The sequence below is a fragment of the Microplitis mediator genome, chromosome 5 (assembly GCF_029852145.1).
Source record: "Microplitis mediator isolate UGA2020A chromosome 5, iyMicMedi2.1, whole genome shotgun sequence".
Taxonomy (NCBI): Eukaryota; Metazoa; Arthropoda; class Insecta; order Hymenoptera; family Braconidae; genus Microplitis; species Microplitis mediator.
Window position 1 is genome coordinate 5,723,049 of NC_079973.1, and position 14,476 is coordinate 5,737,524.

General features: G+C 29.1%; 1 protein-coding gene across 3 annotated transcripts in view; it reads right to left on the reverse strand.

Annotated features, from left to right (window-relative positions):
• LOC130667515 (TWiK family of potassium channels protein 9-like) overlaps positions 1-14,476 on the reverse strand; it is a 345,622-nt gene that overhangs the window by 85,666 nt on the left and 245,480 nt on the right. For all 3 annotated transcript variants that reach the window (XR_008989849.1, XM_057469143.1, XM_057469145.1), the window contains 2 exons: positions 10,843-12,511; positions 6,162-6,450 (listed from right to left, as the gene is read on the reverse strand). Coding sequence is in view for 2 of the 3 variants with exons in the window: in XM_057469143.1 (XP_057325126.1) it covers positions 6,162-6,450; positions 10,843-11,190 (637 nt within the window). In the remaining variant the exon portion in view is untranslated. The remainder of the gene's footprint in view (positions 1-6,161; positions 6,451-10,842; positions 12,512-14,476) is intronic.

Consider the following 14,476-nt stretch of genomic DNA (forward strand, 5'->3'; position numbering starts at 1 on the left):
GGACAAAATAATAAAGTTTGCGTCAAACGAAAACTTTAGAGCGTTATGTATCGATGATTACAAAGAAAAATATTTTATGTACTTTATGCAGCTAAAAGGCAAAGTATGTTATGCCGTTAAAAAAAGCTTATTGATAGAAAAATGTAATAAGTTAGTTTATTCTTTATTTAAAAATGTACTACCATATGACTGTTGCGAAGAAATTGTTACATATTTAGATTGTGATGAATTTATAAGTAAATTTGTTTTTGATCATCAATAAAAAAAACGATGAAAATAATTATTTTTTGTTATTTCCATCTCCTATTGTATCTCATAGATATATATATATATATATATAGGGGAAGGGGGGGGGGGCAAAAGAGGGTAGGGTAGGCAGAACAAGGTACCCCCAAAATTTGATAAAAAAAAATTTTATATTTTAAATGGTTTTTAAACATTCCAAAATCACTTCTGTAAATATAATTAAGCGTTACTTTGAATTTTTTTTGATAAACTTTTTCAAAAATCAATTGTCAGTTGAAAAATATTTATGACGTTTGTTTTATGATAAAAACTATTAAAAATTTTGTATCCAATAAACTTGTGAAATATAATTTTTCTTCATGTAAATTACTTTAAAAAAAAATTCAACTTAATCAAATTCGTTTAAAATCCAGAAATTTTTTTTTTACCTTTTTTAGGGGGTACCCCACTTTGCCCGCAGAAATGAAAAATTTTTTTTTTTAACGGTAACTGAAAATTTCTTCTATTTACTTTGAATATCATTAAAAAAAAAGATTTAGCGTATTTCAGTCCTCGAAAACTTAGTATTTCCTTAGGTACCCCCTTTTGCCCCTCCCTCCCCTGTATATTTATGTATGTTATTGTATAAAAATTTTCTATATGAATTTATAGTTATTTGATATTCATAATGAAGCGTAAAAAAAAATGTATGGCTTATAGAACATGAAATAGTTGATTTTTTGAAAGCACTCGTAGCTTATTCGCGAAATGTACCACAACAAACGACTCATTCTTTACTATTTTTCCTGACCTAGCAATCTATCGTACTTTTTTTGTTCGTTCCAGCCCAACGAATCATTGCATATATTCTGTGTCTCGTCTACAGGAAATGTCACAGGTTTTTATATTTTACGTGCATTTATTTCTTTTATTCTCACCCACTATTTTTATAAACACAACAAAATCCTACTTCATCTTTTTTTTACGCCATTGGATCTACCATATACTTATGTTGTCATTGTTTGATTTAAAACTAACTTTTTTGCGCACTTTTTTTCATTTAATGGATGCTAGTTTTTTCATCAAATCTTTTTTAAATTCATTGATAACAAAAAAATTATACGAGTCAAAATTTGAACTTTTAAGAAAAATTGGTCAGAAAATTAATTTTGAAATTAGAATTCGAGGTTTTTCATTTATTTCGATGAACTAAAGGCCTGGTCATGGCAATAAAAATTTATCAACTTACATTTTTCATTGAATTTTCTACAAAATGAAAAACTGATGTTATATGAATGAAAATGTAGAAAATTTTCATGAAAAATGCATAACTTTTTTCGAGAATTTTTTGAACATAAATCATTAACTTTCTGATATAAAAAGTTATAGCTCTAAAAATTTCATTGTCGCCCAGCGAATCAGGTAGAGGTATTGCGAGTATTTTTAATAGAATGAAATTTCAGTGTCTTTTATTTTCTCAGTATTTCTAGGAATAAAAAAAATCTCCCCGGTAAATGATATAAGCCGATTAAAATAGGCAAGAGTATATAAATTAAGTATTCTTGCCGAGGAATATTTTAATACTCGAATGAGTCGATAAAAAAGTGCTGCAATACCTTCCGTAATTAACTGTCGCCGTAAAAAAAGACCTGTGAGCGAGTTTTAGTAATGGTAGTATAGAAGTAGCAAATAGAAAAAATAAAAATCAGAGTCTCTTTGATAGAGAAGTGGAAAACACGTCGATATGGATGGTTGGAAAGAAAAAAAACGGAAAAAAAAGGATGAGTAGCTTGGTGTGGTGTAAAAAGACTAGAGGAAGTCGTCGGTAATAGGGAAAAACCGGATGATGGAAGCCGCCGAGAAATGGATTAATTTGCCCCTCGTCTTTTCTCATTTGACATCAATTCTCAACAGTCACCTCGTCACAACTTTAATGTCGGAAAAATTTTTTTACTTAATTTTTTTTTTTTTTTTTTGTGCGAGAGAAAAATTGATGCAGAAATTACTGAACATGATTTTATTTTTGATTTATAGAAAGTTACACGAGTTGATAACAAAAATAGTTGGATGAAAACCCAAAAAATTTGGCAATTCAATTTTTTGTTCTTTTGAACTTTTACAAAAATTTTGTGAATAAAAATATCTATTTTAGAAATTAAATTTAAAAATTTTTTTAAAATTAAGAGGCAGCAGAAAAATCATGGGACAATCAATTTTTTTTTTATTTTTTCTGAGGCATTCCGTTCATTCATTTTTACCCAAAAAAATTAAAATAACAATAAATTATTAGTACTATATAAAAATAATGACGACTGTAAAAATAAAGAGTTTGAAAAAATTTGATGGTTTGAAAACAGCTTTAATTGGCTCGAATATCTAATTAAGTGCATTCAATTATTTTTAAAAATAAAACCTAAATAACGTTTCATTGTCTTTCTCTAATAACAGTAATTAAAGCAGCTGTAATTGATAATTAAAATAATCAATTAGTTAATTAATTAATAACTGGTTTTCAATTAGTTATACAATGTAAATTATTATTAACGAAACTCTATTAATATTATAAATAAGTGTTGGAAAATTCAAAATCGCACACCTCAATCGCTCATTTTATTTTTAATCATTACTTTTATTTTTTTTTTATTATGAATTTTTATTCAACTTTGAAATTAATAATTTGATTTTTTTTATTTCTTAATTCCAGTTTAATTTTTTTTTCATTAAAATTTTTTCTAAATATCCCTCATTTTTTTTTGTATATATCTTTTTTTTCTATCCTACTGTTTTACGCTAGTGCTGCTGCTAGTAGTTGATGGGAAGAAAAAAAGAAAAAAACAATTTACTTTTGTAATAATAACAATAGTAAAAATAAAAATGCAGTGTTAAACTCCCATAAGAAGGGTGATTCAAAAGTATCCAAAGTCTTCAAAAGCATTAAAAAGTATTTAAAATTTTTTCTTTCTAATCGTTCGAAATCGTTTCTTTTAATAAGGGCGCTTTCGCGCTTGAGGTGTGCAAAAATTAAAGGCGTAAGGACAGTGTTCGAATACTTCAAAAAATTAAAATTATTCGACTATTAAATTTTTCTCAATAATTTTAACCCTTCAAAATATTTAATTTGCATAAAAATCTTTAATTCGCTATGAATAATCCGTAATTTAAAATTATTCTCAAGCCCTGAATAAAAATGAAATATTATAAGTCACTTGTAATTAAATTAAAATTTAATTTCGTTACTGTGTACTTAAATGAATCAGCAAAAAAGTGAAAAATCATAATTATTAATGGTTAGTATAGATAATGAGACTAAACTGAATGTAAAACCGTCTGACAGTATGGATAATTACAGAAGATAAATAGTGTAGAATTAAACTATTCGTAAAATCTCTGGTGTAGCCACAGCCTCAGAGAGTTGACTGTGTACTGTACAGTATATTTTAGCCAACTGTACTATTTACCAAGCTAAATACGACCGCATGAACTCAACTGCTGGTGCGCCGTTCTCATTTCTCTCGCTTTTACCTCTCGTCATCAACTCTTGCTATGCTATTTCAACTTATATTCTATTCTCCTCATGTCTGACTTGACCTTTACTTGCTGCTGCTACTGTTATACTGCTACCCAGTGGTTCTGCTAGTGCTAACGCTTCACCAACAGCTTCTATTCAAACTTAACAGTTACCTTACTATCACAAATAACCGAGATTTCCTGACGTTGGAATTCGACACTATGCACCTTGTTAACCAACTCGTTTTCTTACAAACACTACGCTATACAAACTACAAACCACTGATTTATGTTTTCTCTCTGACATTTGAGATCTTCATTTTTCTACTATGTATATATTTATGTATACACTAGTTAAAACATCTGACTCAATTTATTTGAAATTCAAGTAGTTAATTAAAATGTTTTGTTATTTAAATTTACAATGAAGCCAAAACTGTAGAGTTTCTTAATTACACGGTAAGAAATATTTTGCGGATATCACTATGCCAGTATGGGCGCGAACGCCATACTGTATGGTATCGAAGATTTTTATAAGTTATAAAATTGTATGCATATATGATTTTAGAACGGAATTAAAAAAATTGAATTTTCCAAAACCTTTCTCAAATATTTTTCAAAAGAAAAATATATAAAATTGTTTTCAAAAAATTTTCTCGAAAACTAAGGCGTCCGTTCAATGTTTGGAGGCCTCAGGGGTATCAGTCAATCTTTTAGAAGAAGGCTAGCACATAGAAATGAAGGAAAAAAATTTTCTTTCTTAACACCGAGCCCTGAGTCTAGATGTTCTATAGAATTTCTATGGAATTTTTGAGACGACGATCTTGACCGAAATGAACGCGAGAAGTTTTAGGGTTGCCCGCAGGGTCAATCGTTTTTTAGATTTTTTTTCGTAAATGGTGTTTCATTTTGCTTTGGGTTCCCTCATATTTTTAGAAACCTATTATTAATATTTTGTCCAATTTTCTGTTATTTATTAATAAATTATTTCTCTAACTATCATCATTACAAAGTTAAATCTAAAATTTAAAGACGGTTTTGAAGTTTCTATCAAAGTCTCATGCATACAAAATTTAAAACGCCGGTTATTAAGTTCAAAAACTCATTTTAAATTACCTAAACAGTTCGGAAATTTATGGAATAAGTTATCAACTTTATGAATATAATTATTATTCATAAATAAAATTTTTAAAAATAATAAGTAATTAATTTTTTCATTAAATTGAAATAGGATTCGAAACTATCCTCGCTTAATATCAAGTCATTTTCAATTATTCGTTCTTGTGAACATGACTCAAGTACCAGATAAATAAAAAATTTCACGTTATTATAAGTTTCATTTGAATTTTTACAGTGGCTTTAAAAAAAGTTCATAGCAATTACTCTAGTTTAAATTTGTTTTTTCTTATCCCATTAAATTTATACTTATGTCGGTACTTGAAGTATAAGTATATTGTAAATGGGCTTTTGACGGATGAAGAAAAAAAAAAATAATAATAATCATAGTACAGTAATAATCCACAACCGACGAACAATGAAGAAGAAATGAAACGGAAACACGAGAAAATATTGAGAGAAAAATTCAATGAAGCATTACTGCAATTATGATTGTTATTTTTAGTTCAATCATTGTGAATTGTGTTCGTTTATCAAAACAAAAATAAGTGTAAAAACTTTTTAAATTAATTTAGAATTTTTTTAAACGTTTTTGCTTTTTAATTTAATGAAAATTCATTAGTTAAATAAAAATATATAAAATTTGGAAAATCCAAAAGTGCACGCCTCGAAAGCTCATGTTATGTTTTTTTTTAAAAGTTAAATTTCGAATAAAATTGAATATCCCGCTCTTTTCCCATAGAAATTTCCATGGTAAATATACGGTAATAAAAGTAAAAAAAAAAATAAATAAGGAGAACATTCCTAATGAAAAATGGCGGCAGTGTGTGTTTGTTTACATGTAAGATTGCCGGTTTTAACCGTAATGATTTATTTTTAAAAAAACGAGAAGGCCTACAGTAGTGATTTTCGAAAGGAACCTTCTTTGCTTATTTCTGAAAATTTTGAAAAAAAAATTAAGTAGTTTCGTCAAGTCGTTCCCGAGATATCCGTACCACGCCGTTTTTTTGAACCACAGACTAATGGACATCCACGATAAATTTTTTTTAATGAACTTTTTTTTATATTAATACATATTAGACAAATTAAAAAAAGTATCAGGATTATTTATTAGTGTTTCAGCTTTATATTGATGTGCTTTTCATAATGTGTAAGAGTAATAGAAAAAAAATATATGCACTTTAATGAGTGGAAATCGTGTGACCTTGACAGGTCGGTTATAAAGCACAACCTCTCCGCTTCGCTTCCGAGGCGTGCAAAAAACAAAATAAAACTGTTATGAAGCTTAGAAAAATTTTAGATCAATTACTCACCGATAGTGGTCAGCACTGTCAGTGAATACAAAGATGCCTTGGCGAAATTCCACTCATACTCGGGTACTTTGCTCTCGATTGGCCCATCATTGTTTGCTGTAATTCCAGTGTATGTTCCTGCGTGTTGATTAGCATTCATTTCTTCGGTGACTTTTTTAACGAGTGTAGCTTGAAAACGCGCTATCTCTTGTTCAGCTAGACGTGTCCAATTATCGTGGTAGAGAATATTTAAATGTTCAGTTATTTGCCAAATACTCTCGACTGTTTGATTCCGTGCATCCCGAAGCATCTAATGACAAGCAATTATTTTTTAAAACTATTATTATCATTATTATCACGAGCAGCCGGTAGTCTTTATGACTGTCCAAGTACAATAATTTAATTTTATTTGCATGAATATAAAATTAAATTGTTCTGATAAAATACCCATTGTTATAAATTAATAATTTCCGATTAATTATGTCTGTAATACCCCGTTCTAATTAAGTGGAAAAATATAAATTTTTAGAAAAAATTTGGAAATTCCAAAAGTGTACACCTCAAACGCTCATGCAATATTTTAACTAGTCAATTTACTTTTATTATTTACTTAACCATGTATTTTCTTTTAAGCTAAAAAAAAAAGTTACATCTGTTTAATTAACAAGAAAAATTTTTTGACAGTACGATAATGGCAATTCTTATTTACCTACGGAAAACGATATTGAATAACTAATAGCAAAAATGAAGAAAAAAAAAAACATTTGAATTAGGGGTATGCGAATCTTGTTCTAATCGAATAGTTAGATTCGATTCGATATTCGAGTCGAATATCGAATGGTTCGAATAGTTCGAAATTTTTCCGAATCTGCGGTAAATAATATTATTGCATCTGAGAAATTTAGTATTTATGGCTTTATTAAATTGAAAAATTATTGTATTATTATATTAGTACCTGAAATTGTTCAAATCTTTCGAACTATTCGAACCTTTCAAACTATTCGAATATTCCGAGCTATTCTAACCGTTCGAAATATTCGAAAGTTTCGAAACATCGAAACATTTCGAATTATTCGTATACCTCTAATTTGAATTACCCGCGTTTTTTTCATAGGAATTGCCATGATAAAAATACAGTAAAATAACAGTACCCAGGTCAGAAAAAAAAACTTTATTTTGACTTATTTGACTTACTTTTGATTTAATTAACATGATTTTGACTGCTACAATTTTTTTAATTTTGATATGATTTTTTCAACTTGAAAATTTAAGTTAACTAAGTCAATTCTAAGACAACGTGACTTCAATTTGACTTATTTGGCGTCCATCAGTACTAAGTAAGACAATTTAGTCAAAAGCTAGTCAAAACCAAATATGTTTTCATACCTTAAAATGTGTTTTTCATTTATTGAAAAAAGAACTTAAGCCTGACTTGCTTTTTTCTTACTGGACTTGCTTTATTTTCAATTTTTAAAATTACGCCTAAATCAAGTTATTTCTTTAACTCGGGTAAGTGAAAATGCCCGCAGTGTGTGTTTGTTTACATTAAAAAACGCCGATTTACGAAAAGCAATGGATAAATTTTCATCATTTACGTGATTATTTGATGTGTAAACTGAATTTTTCAAACTTTATACAACTGAATTTCTTTTATTGCTAAAACAGTATAAACTATAATTTAAAAAAATGAAGATTAATATCAGAGTAAAGATGAAATAATAAAAAAAAAAAAGTATACAAAGATCGAGGATAGAATGTAATTGATAAGTGAAAATAATTGCTTGGATTGCACCGGACCAATTCGTTTTAAAGCTTCTTCTCGTGGAAACTTTGGAATTGGTAGAGAGACGACGACAGGCGAGGAGAGGGTTATCACAATTTGCGATAAGAACTAACGTGGGAAACGGCTCGAAAACTAATAAATTACGATTTAGTATCTTTTTTCTTTGTTGTTATTCTTTCTTTTTCTTTTAAACTGTTTATTTACTTTCTAACGTCTACGAAATAATAAAAAAACATTCTTATTAAATACATAAATCAAAAATTAATGTCGAATAATTTTATTTAATTAATTAACAGTAATTGAATATTTTATTAACAGTTTCGAATAATTAGTAAAGTCCCGATCTACTTCTTTGATGGTGCGATTTAATTATTACTTATTAATTAACAAAAAATATTGACTAATGACTACGTTTTAATTTATTAAATACTTATTGATTCATTGATTGATTAATTTAATATTCAAGTAATTAATTGATAAATTTAATCAAATAGATTTTTTTTCCATGCAAATTTTATAGTGGATACATGTATATTTTTAATTAATATCATTAATAAAAATTCAATAACAAAACGTATCAAATATTTACTCGAAAAAAAAAACTGTATATTGATTAAACTAAATATTTATTTTGTCAAGTAATTGAATTTGTTGGGAGTAAAAAATTCTAAAGAAGAATCTATCAGGCATATTGTGTAATAATAATAATAATAGATAAATTGTTGGTGCATGTAACGATTTTGAGGCTTGTAGAATAGAACGAGAGTGCAAAGAGAAAGAGTGACAGAATGAAAGGCAAAATATTCTAATAGTCATCGTGCCTGAATGAGATTTTGCGGCGCCACATCGTAACCCGGTGTTTTAATAGCATTAATTTATTTATCCACAAAATAATTGCCAGTTAGACCGTAATATCTATCATAAATTAATCGATATACGTTATGACTACGGACTACTGCATTATTAAATGCTATTAGGAAGTAAAAATATGTAAGTGGATTATTCTATCCACCTGGAATTTTATATAAATTCTAATATTTAGTGTGAGGACAAATGAAAAAATTTTAGGATTTTAATGAAACTAATTTGAGTCTTTTTAATTCCACGGAATTTTTTAGTCCCAAAAACGTGCATTTGAAATAATTTTTATAAGAGAAGAAGACACTTATCGCCTTGCGCTCGAGGTTAACAAAAGCGACATCTAGAATAAATACATTTTTTTAATATAGTAAGAATTAAAATTTAAACATGATTTTTTTTTTACAAATATAGAGCAGTAGTATTATTTGTGGCCATTGCTACATTTTTGGATATTTAATACTTTATTTTAAATAATGAATAAGTATAAAATAAAATTTCCATTGCAACAGTGTGATAATAACTATATTTATAATATAAGTCGGATAAGTAACAGATTATAGCATAGATCAGTTCCAGAATAAGCCGACAGGTTGCGCTGTGTCACGAGAGAACTAGTGAGGACCTTAACACCCGAGCGAAGCGAGTTACAACTGTACAATTTATTTATCAATTTTTATCTACAGATTATATAATCTAATAATATTTGAGCTGTTAACACTAAACGGTGTGAAAAAAAATCTTCATACCGTGTCAAAAGTACACCGTCAATTCACAGCGAGCAGTCCGTGTAAAACCCTAGGGAACCATTTTCACACCAAAATGTTTTACAGTGTATCTATTTTTTAAAATTAATTGTCATTGCGTATTTTACAAATTATTTTATTTAAATTTTTCAAGTGTGCAAAACTGACCCAAAATGTTAACTCTACCCTACACTCAGAAAATTAAATAACAGGAATTACTATCTAGTTATGGTCAAATTTCTACCATCAATCCGATAGTAGTGAATATTATCTAGATGATTGTAAAAATCATTTAGATTGTAATATTCATCATATTTATAATAATTGTTACAATCCTGTATGTTAACTAGAGTTAATTACTATTATTATTCTAAATAGTTATATTTATAATCCAGAGTAACAGTTACCATCAGAAATTATAATAGTTACAAGGTTAAAAAAATACTAAATGTTAATAATGACCTAATATTATTTATTACTCAGTACTTGAATGATTCTTATTTTGATGAGCATACTCAATCATTCAAAGATATTGACAGAAGCTCGGTCGCTTGGACATTTTTATTTTACGCTGATCTAGACGACTGCACAGTAACTTATTTCAACATTTTGAACAATAAAATGTACATTACTAAATTATAGATTTAAATAGAAAATATTTGTTTACAATTTAAAAGTAAAATTAAAATAGGGCTAGTACGCCAATGACGAGTTTATAATATAAATAATTTGAATACTTGTATTTTAACTTTTAAAAAATTGTCATTTTCTTGTAAAAATTTTATAAATAAAACTTAAGTATGTTTGTCATCATATTTGTATTCGAAAATTTACAATTTTGCAGCAGTGCTTGAAAATTATTGAATTTTCGATCAATTTTTTCATTGCAATCAATAATATTGACTACCATCCTTGATAGTAACTGTTATCATCCTGATGGTAACTGTTACCATCCTGATAGTAACTGTTACGAAATTTATTGCAGAAGTTATCATCCAATAATTATTAATTCTATTAAATAAAATTTTAACACTAACTATTTTTGCATTGGAAAACGTTCCAATCATTCTAGATGATTGGAATTAAAAATTTAGCATAATAAACACAATTACTTCATTTTCTGAGTGTAATGCTTCACTTCATGGTTGATAACTGAAATGTTTAATTTCTAAGTAGCGTTCTTTATTTATTCCCACATGTACACTTTCGTTATTTAACTAGGCTATTACATGGTAGCTCTACCCATCTATTTACTATTAATAATCTCAACACACAGACAATACGAAATAGATAATAAACGAGTATTTACACTAACCTCATTTAACCAAACAGTGTTATTCCTGCGATGCGGTTGATTGCTGCTGGCGATGGTAGCTAGTGTCCTCTGTTGGAGACCCCCATCAGCGCCGCCCTCGATAGCAAGAAATATGCAGCTTCCCAGCAGAGTGTAGCAAGCCAGAAGCACGCAAATACCCAAATTTATAATGCATCCCTTTAGAAAGGAATGATGACTCGCTTTATCCGGTACTCCACCAAAGCAAAGACATCTGATTTGTCCAGGACGTGGTTTCGAGGGATCTGTATTACGCTTCAAAGAGGATGTATTACCGTTGTTAGTGGCTTTTAAGCCCTCATAAGCTCTGTAGTGTCGATCTTTCTCCATTCTTTTCCTTCACCACCAACAAACCACCCCTACAGTCTTCTTCCTCTTTTTCTTCCTCCCTTAAGCCTTTATTCACTTCTAGCATCCGGTGCTTAACCTCAACTTATATTCCATTACCCACCCGGTTAATTTTTTTACAATACACATATTTACGCCTCATTTGTCCCTATGCACATTTTACATATCACATTATCTTATATTTTTTAAATTATCTATTGATAGTAACGCGATTGGTAATGAGGTAGTTTATAAGGGGTTTAAAAGTTGTTTTTTTCAAGAGGGTTATGACTAATTATAATGTTTATATTATAATTTAATTTATATAACCTATAAGATATATGTGATGTTGTATAGTTTGTGTGTAAAAGCGACTTGCAAATCGCGATTAAACGTAAATCGTGATACTTTGTCACCGGACGGACACTCTGAACCGACGCCCGGTCGTGCCGATCCACGGTGAATAATTCATTCCGCTTTAACGCGTGTGAATCGTTTATACTGTTGGACGTAGACTGATGACGTTTTGCGGTTTGTAACCAACGATAATAATTACGATTATAACTATTTCCGAGTATTATTGTAAAAGATTTTTATTCGACTATCAAATTATATTAATAATAATAATAATGACTTAATTAATTTTAGTCATTATGTTAAGTAAAATTTTTGTGATGAAATTGAGAAAAAAAAAAGGAATTGTTTTTAGAATAATTATAATTACTCAGTCGTTTTATGGTCGGGAAGAAGACTTTTGTAGAATAAAGTTTAATAATCTCGGAGACAATTATTTTTTGTTTAGTACGGCACGTTTGTAGTTACACCAATTGCGTTATGAATATTTTTTATTTTTTTACCCTGGTTATTCTTGTGTTGAAGGTGTAGAAGTAGTTGTTGTTGTATAAGTAAGAGAATAAGGGGCAATAGTGGTAGTGGTGGCCACGAATTCATTGAGTTCAGAAAGGTTCATTCTGTTGGGAAAAACTTGCGCAAATTGAACGTGCCTCGGTGGACAATTTTGTGCGGTAAGATACTTTTTTTGTTTGGTTATTTACTTTTGTTGTTTATCTTATTTGTTTATTTTTTTTTAAACTTTTTTACTTTTGCTTGTGTTTTACGACAATTGAGACGAGGCAGAACAATGAAATTGAATTCATGAATTATTTGATTATTTTTTTTCTCATAGTCGTGCACGTCTTTTGGCAGTATTATTTTAATTAAGTCGTATGTTTATTTATTTTATTTCATTTCGCTGGAGTTTTTTTTTTAATTTTGTTTTTCTGAGGTCTGATGAAATTTTAACTTGAGCAGGCGAGTGTGTTATCTGGAAACAGAAAAATAAAATTCAATTATTTGTAATTGCTTGGAAATAAAGTTCTGTGGAAATTATGGAAAAAAAAATTTTTCAATTACATGATTAGGAACTACGTTTATTTAAGAGTGTGGTAATTTATAGACCACGTATACACTGTAACAAATTTACGGAGCGAACGCAGATGAAAGAAGGGGGGGGGGGGGTTAAAGCGTTAAAAAACGCTTTTTTTAACGATTTTTTTTTAGACGTATGGTTGAGCAAATTTATTGAAAGCTTTTGAACATAATTAAGTATGGATTCAACAACATTAAGTAATTTTTTTATGCGAAAATATCCACAAACAAGCCGGTGACGGAGCTTTTCCAAGAACGTCTTTTGAAATAGACGATTTGCGGTAAGCACTGTATCTCAGCTGGAAATTATCCGAAATGATTGCGGAGCGGGTGATTGTTTATTTATTTACTTTGCGGATGGGAGTTTATTTCGATTATATATCCGAAAACCTCCCGCCACTGATTGCTCTGGAAATGCGTTAAAATTCGAGTTATAACAACCAAAACTCAACACAGTACTCCAAAGTTGGCGACGAAGCCACGTTGGCAATGATAATTGAAATTTGGACACATAGGTGGCGTTAGTCGAGTCGTTTAATTTATCATCGATCAATAACTCAATTTAAATTAAATTTGCTTAATAATGAATTTTATTTAAAACCGTAAGAAGGACGGTGGCGTGTAGGTCCAACCCATTTATAATTTTATGGTAACTTCAGTGTTAGGTATGAGGCAGGGTGTGATGGAGGTGCCTCACTGACGATTCCACCATCACATCCGGGATGAAACCTAAATAAATTTGAGGACTAAACTGGAATAACATAATTTGGACTAGAGCCTCAAAATACTCAAAACATAAAGGAATAATTTTATCCGCATTTGAACCTCAAGAGTCTCATTCGACGTATTCTCTCTCCTTCCTTTTATATTTAAAATTTTTAAAAGTCCGAAGTATAACTTTTCATTGGTTGAGCATTTTAAGGTCTTAGTTATAATTTAAAACCGATAAATTATTCGCATTTAGACCTCATTCTCATTGAGGATTATGAGTACTAATGCAGAGTTACTTTCTGAGCGGCAAATAAAACATCAAAGAAATTGAAGCTTTTGAGGACTAAACTAGAATTTGTTTTTTGATTCGGGAAACGAAAGTTAGCAATTTTAGTGTCGGACTACAACTTCTTTTTTGCGGGATAGTATTTAATTATTCAATCTCTTAAATGGGCTTTCAAGTCGTTGAATGCCCATTTTACACCACCTATTAATTATATAAATTTAAATCTCAATTAATTTTATAGTCTAAAAGGGCATTAATTTGTAATCCTCATCACAGATTTAAAAAAAAATATTTTATCTCTCTCTCCAATACTTTATATTAACTAATGCATCGAATAAGCTTTGAAGAAACGTCGATTTGCCATCCGCATGTACATTAGCCCTTTTAAAAAATCTGTATGTAAACACTTTATTTAACTTACCCGAATCGTAAAAATTGCATGCGACTTTACATAAGCTACAAGATAAAAATGACATGGACGTTTGTGAATTTTACATGACTCAAATTTGCATTTCATTACTACATTCGAATTTTTTAGTGAATTTTTTTTTATTTTTATTCTATTTGAATTATTTTATTGAAAACTGGAAATGCCGAGTTTGAGGTAAAACGGGCCTTTATTAAAAGAAACTTTTATCTAGGGTGATCAACTTGCCCCACTTTTTTTATAAACTGTACCTACGTATTTTTAAACAATAAAAAATATTTGTTGTCTCAAAAATAGTGTCTAATCTTGCCCCTGATGTTTACGAAAAAAATAGTGTCCCATTTTGCCCCAAGTTCGGTAATTTGATTTTCATAACATTAAATTTTATGAAAATATTTTTTAAAAAAAATTTTGTATCATTGCACTGCAGTTAATAA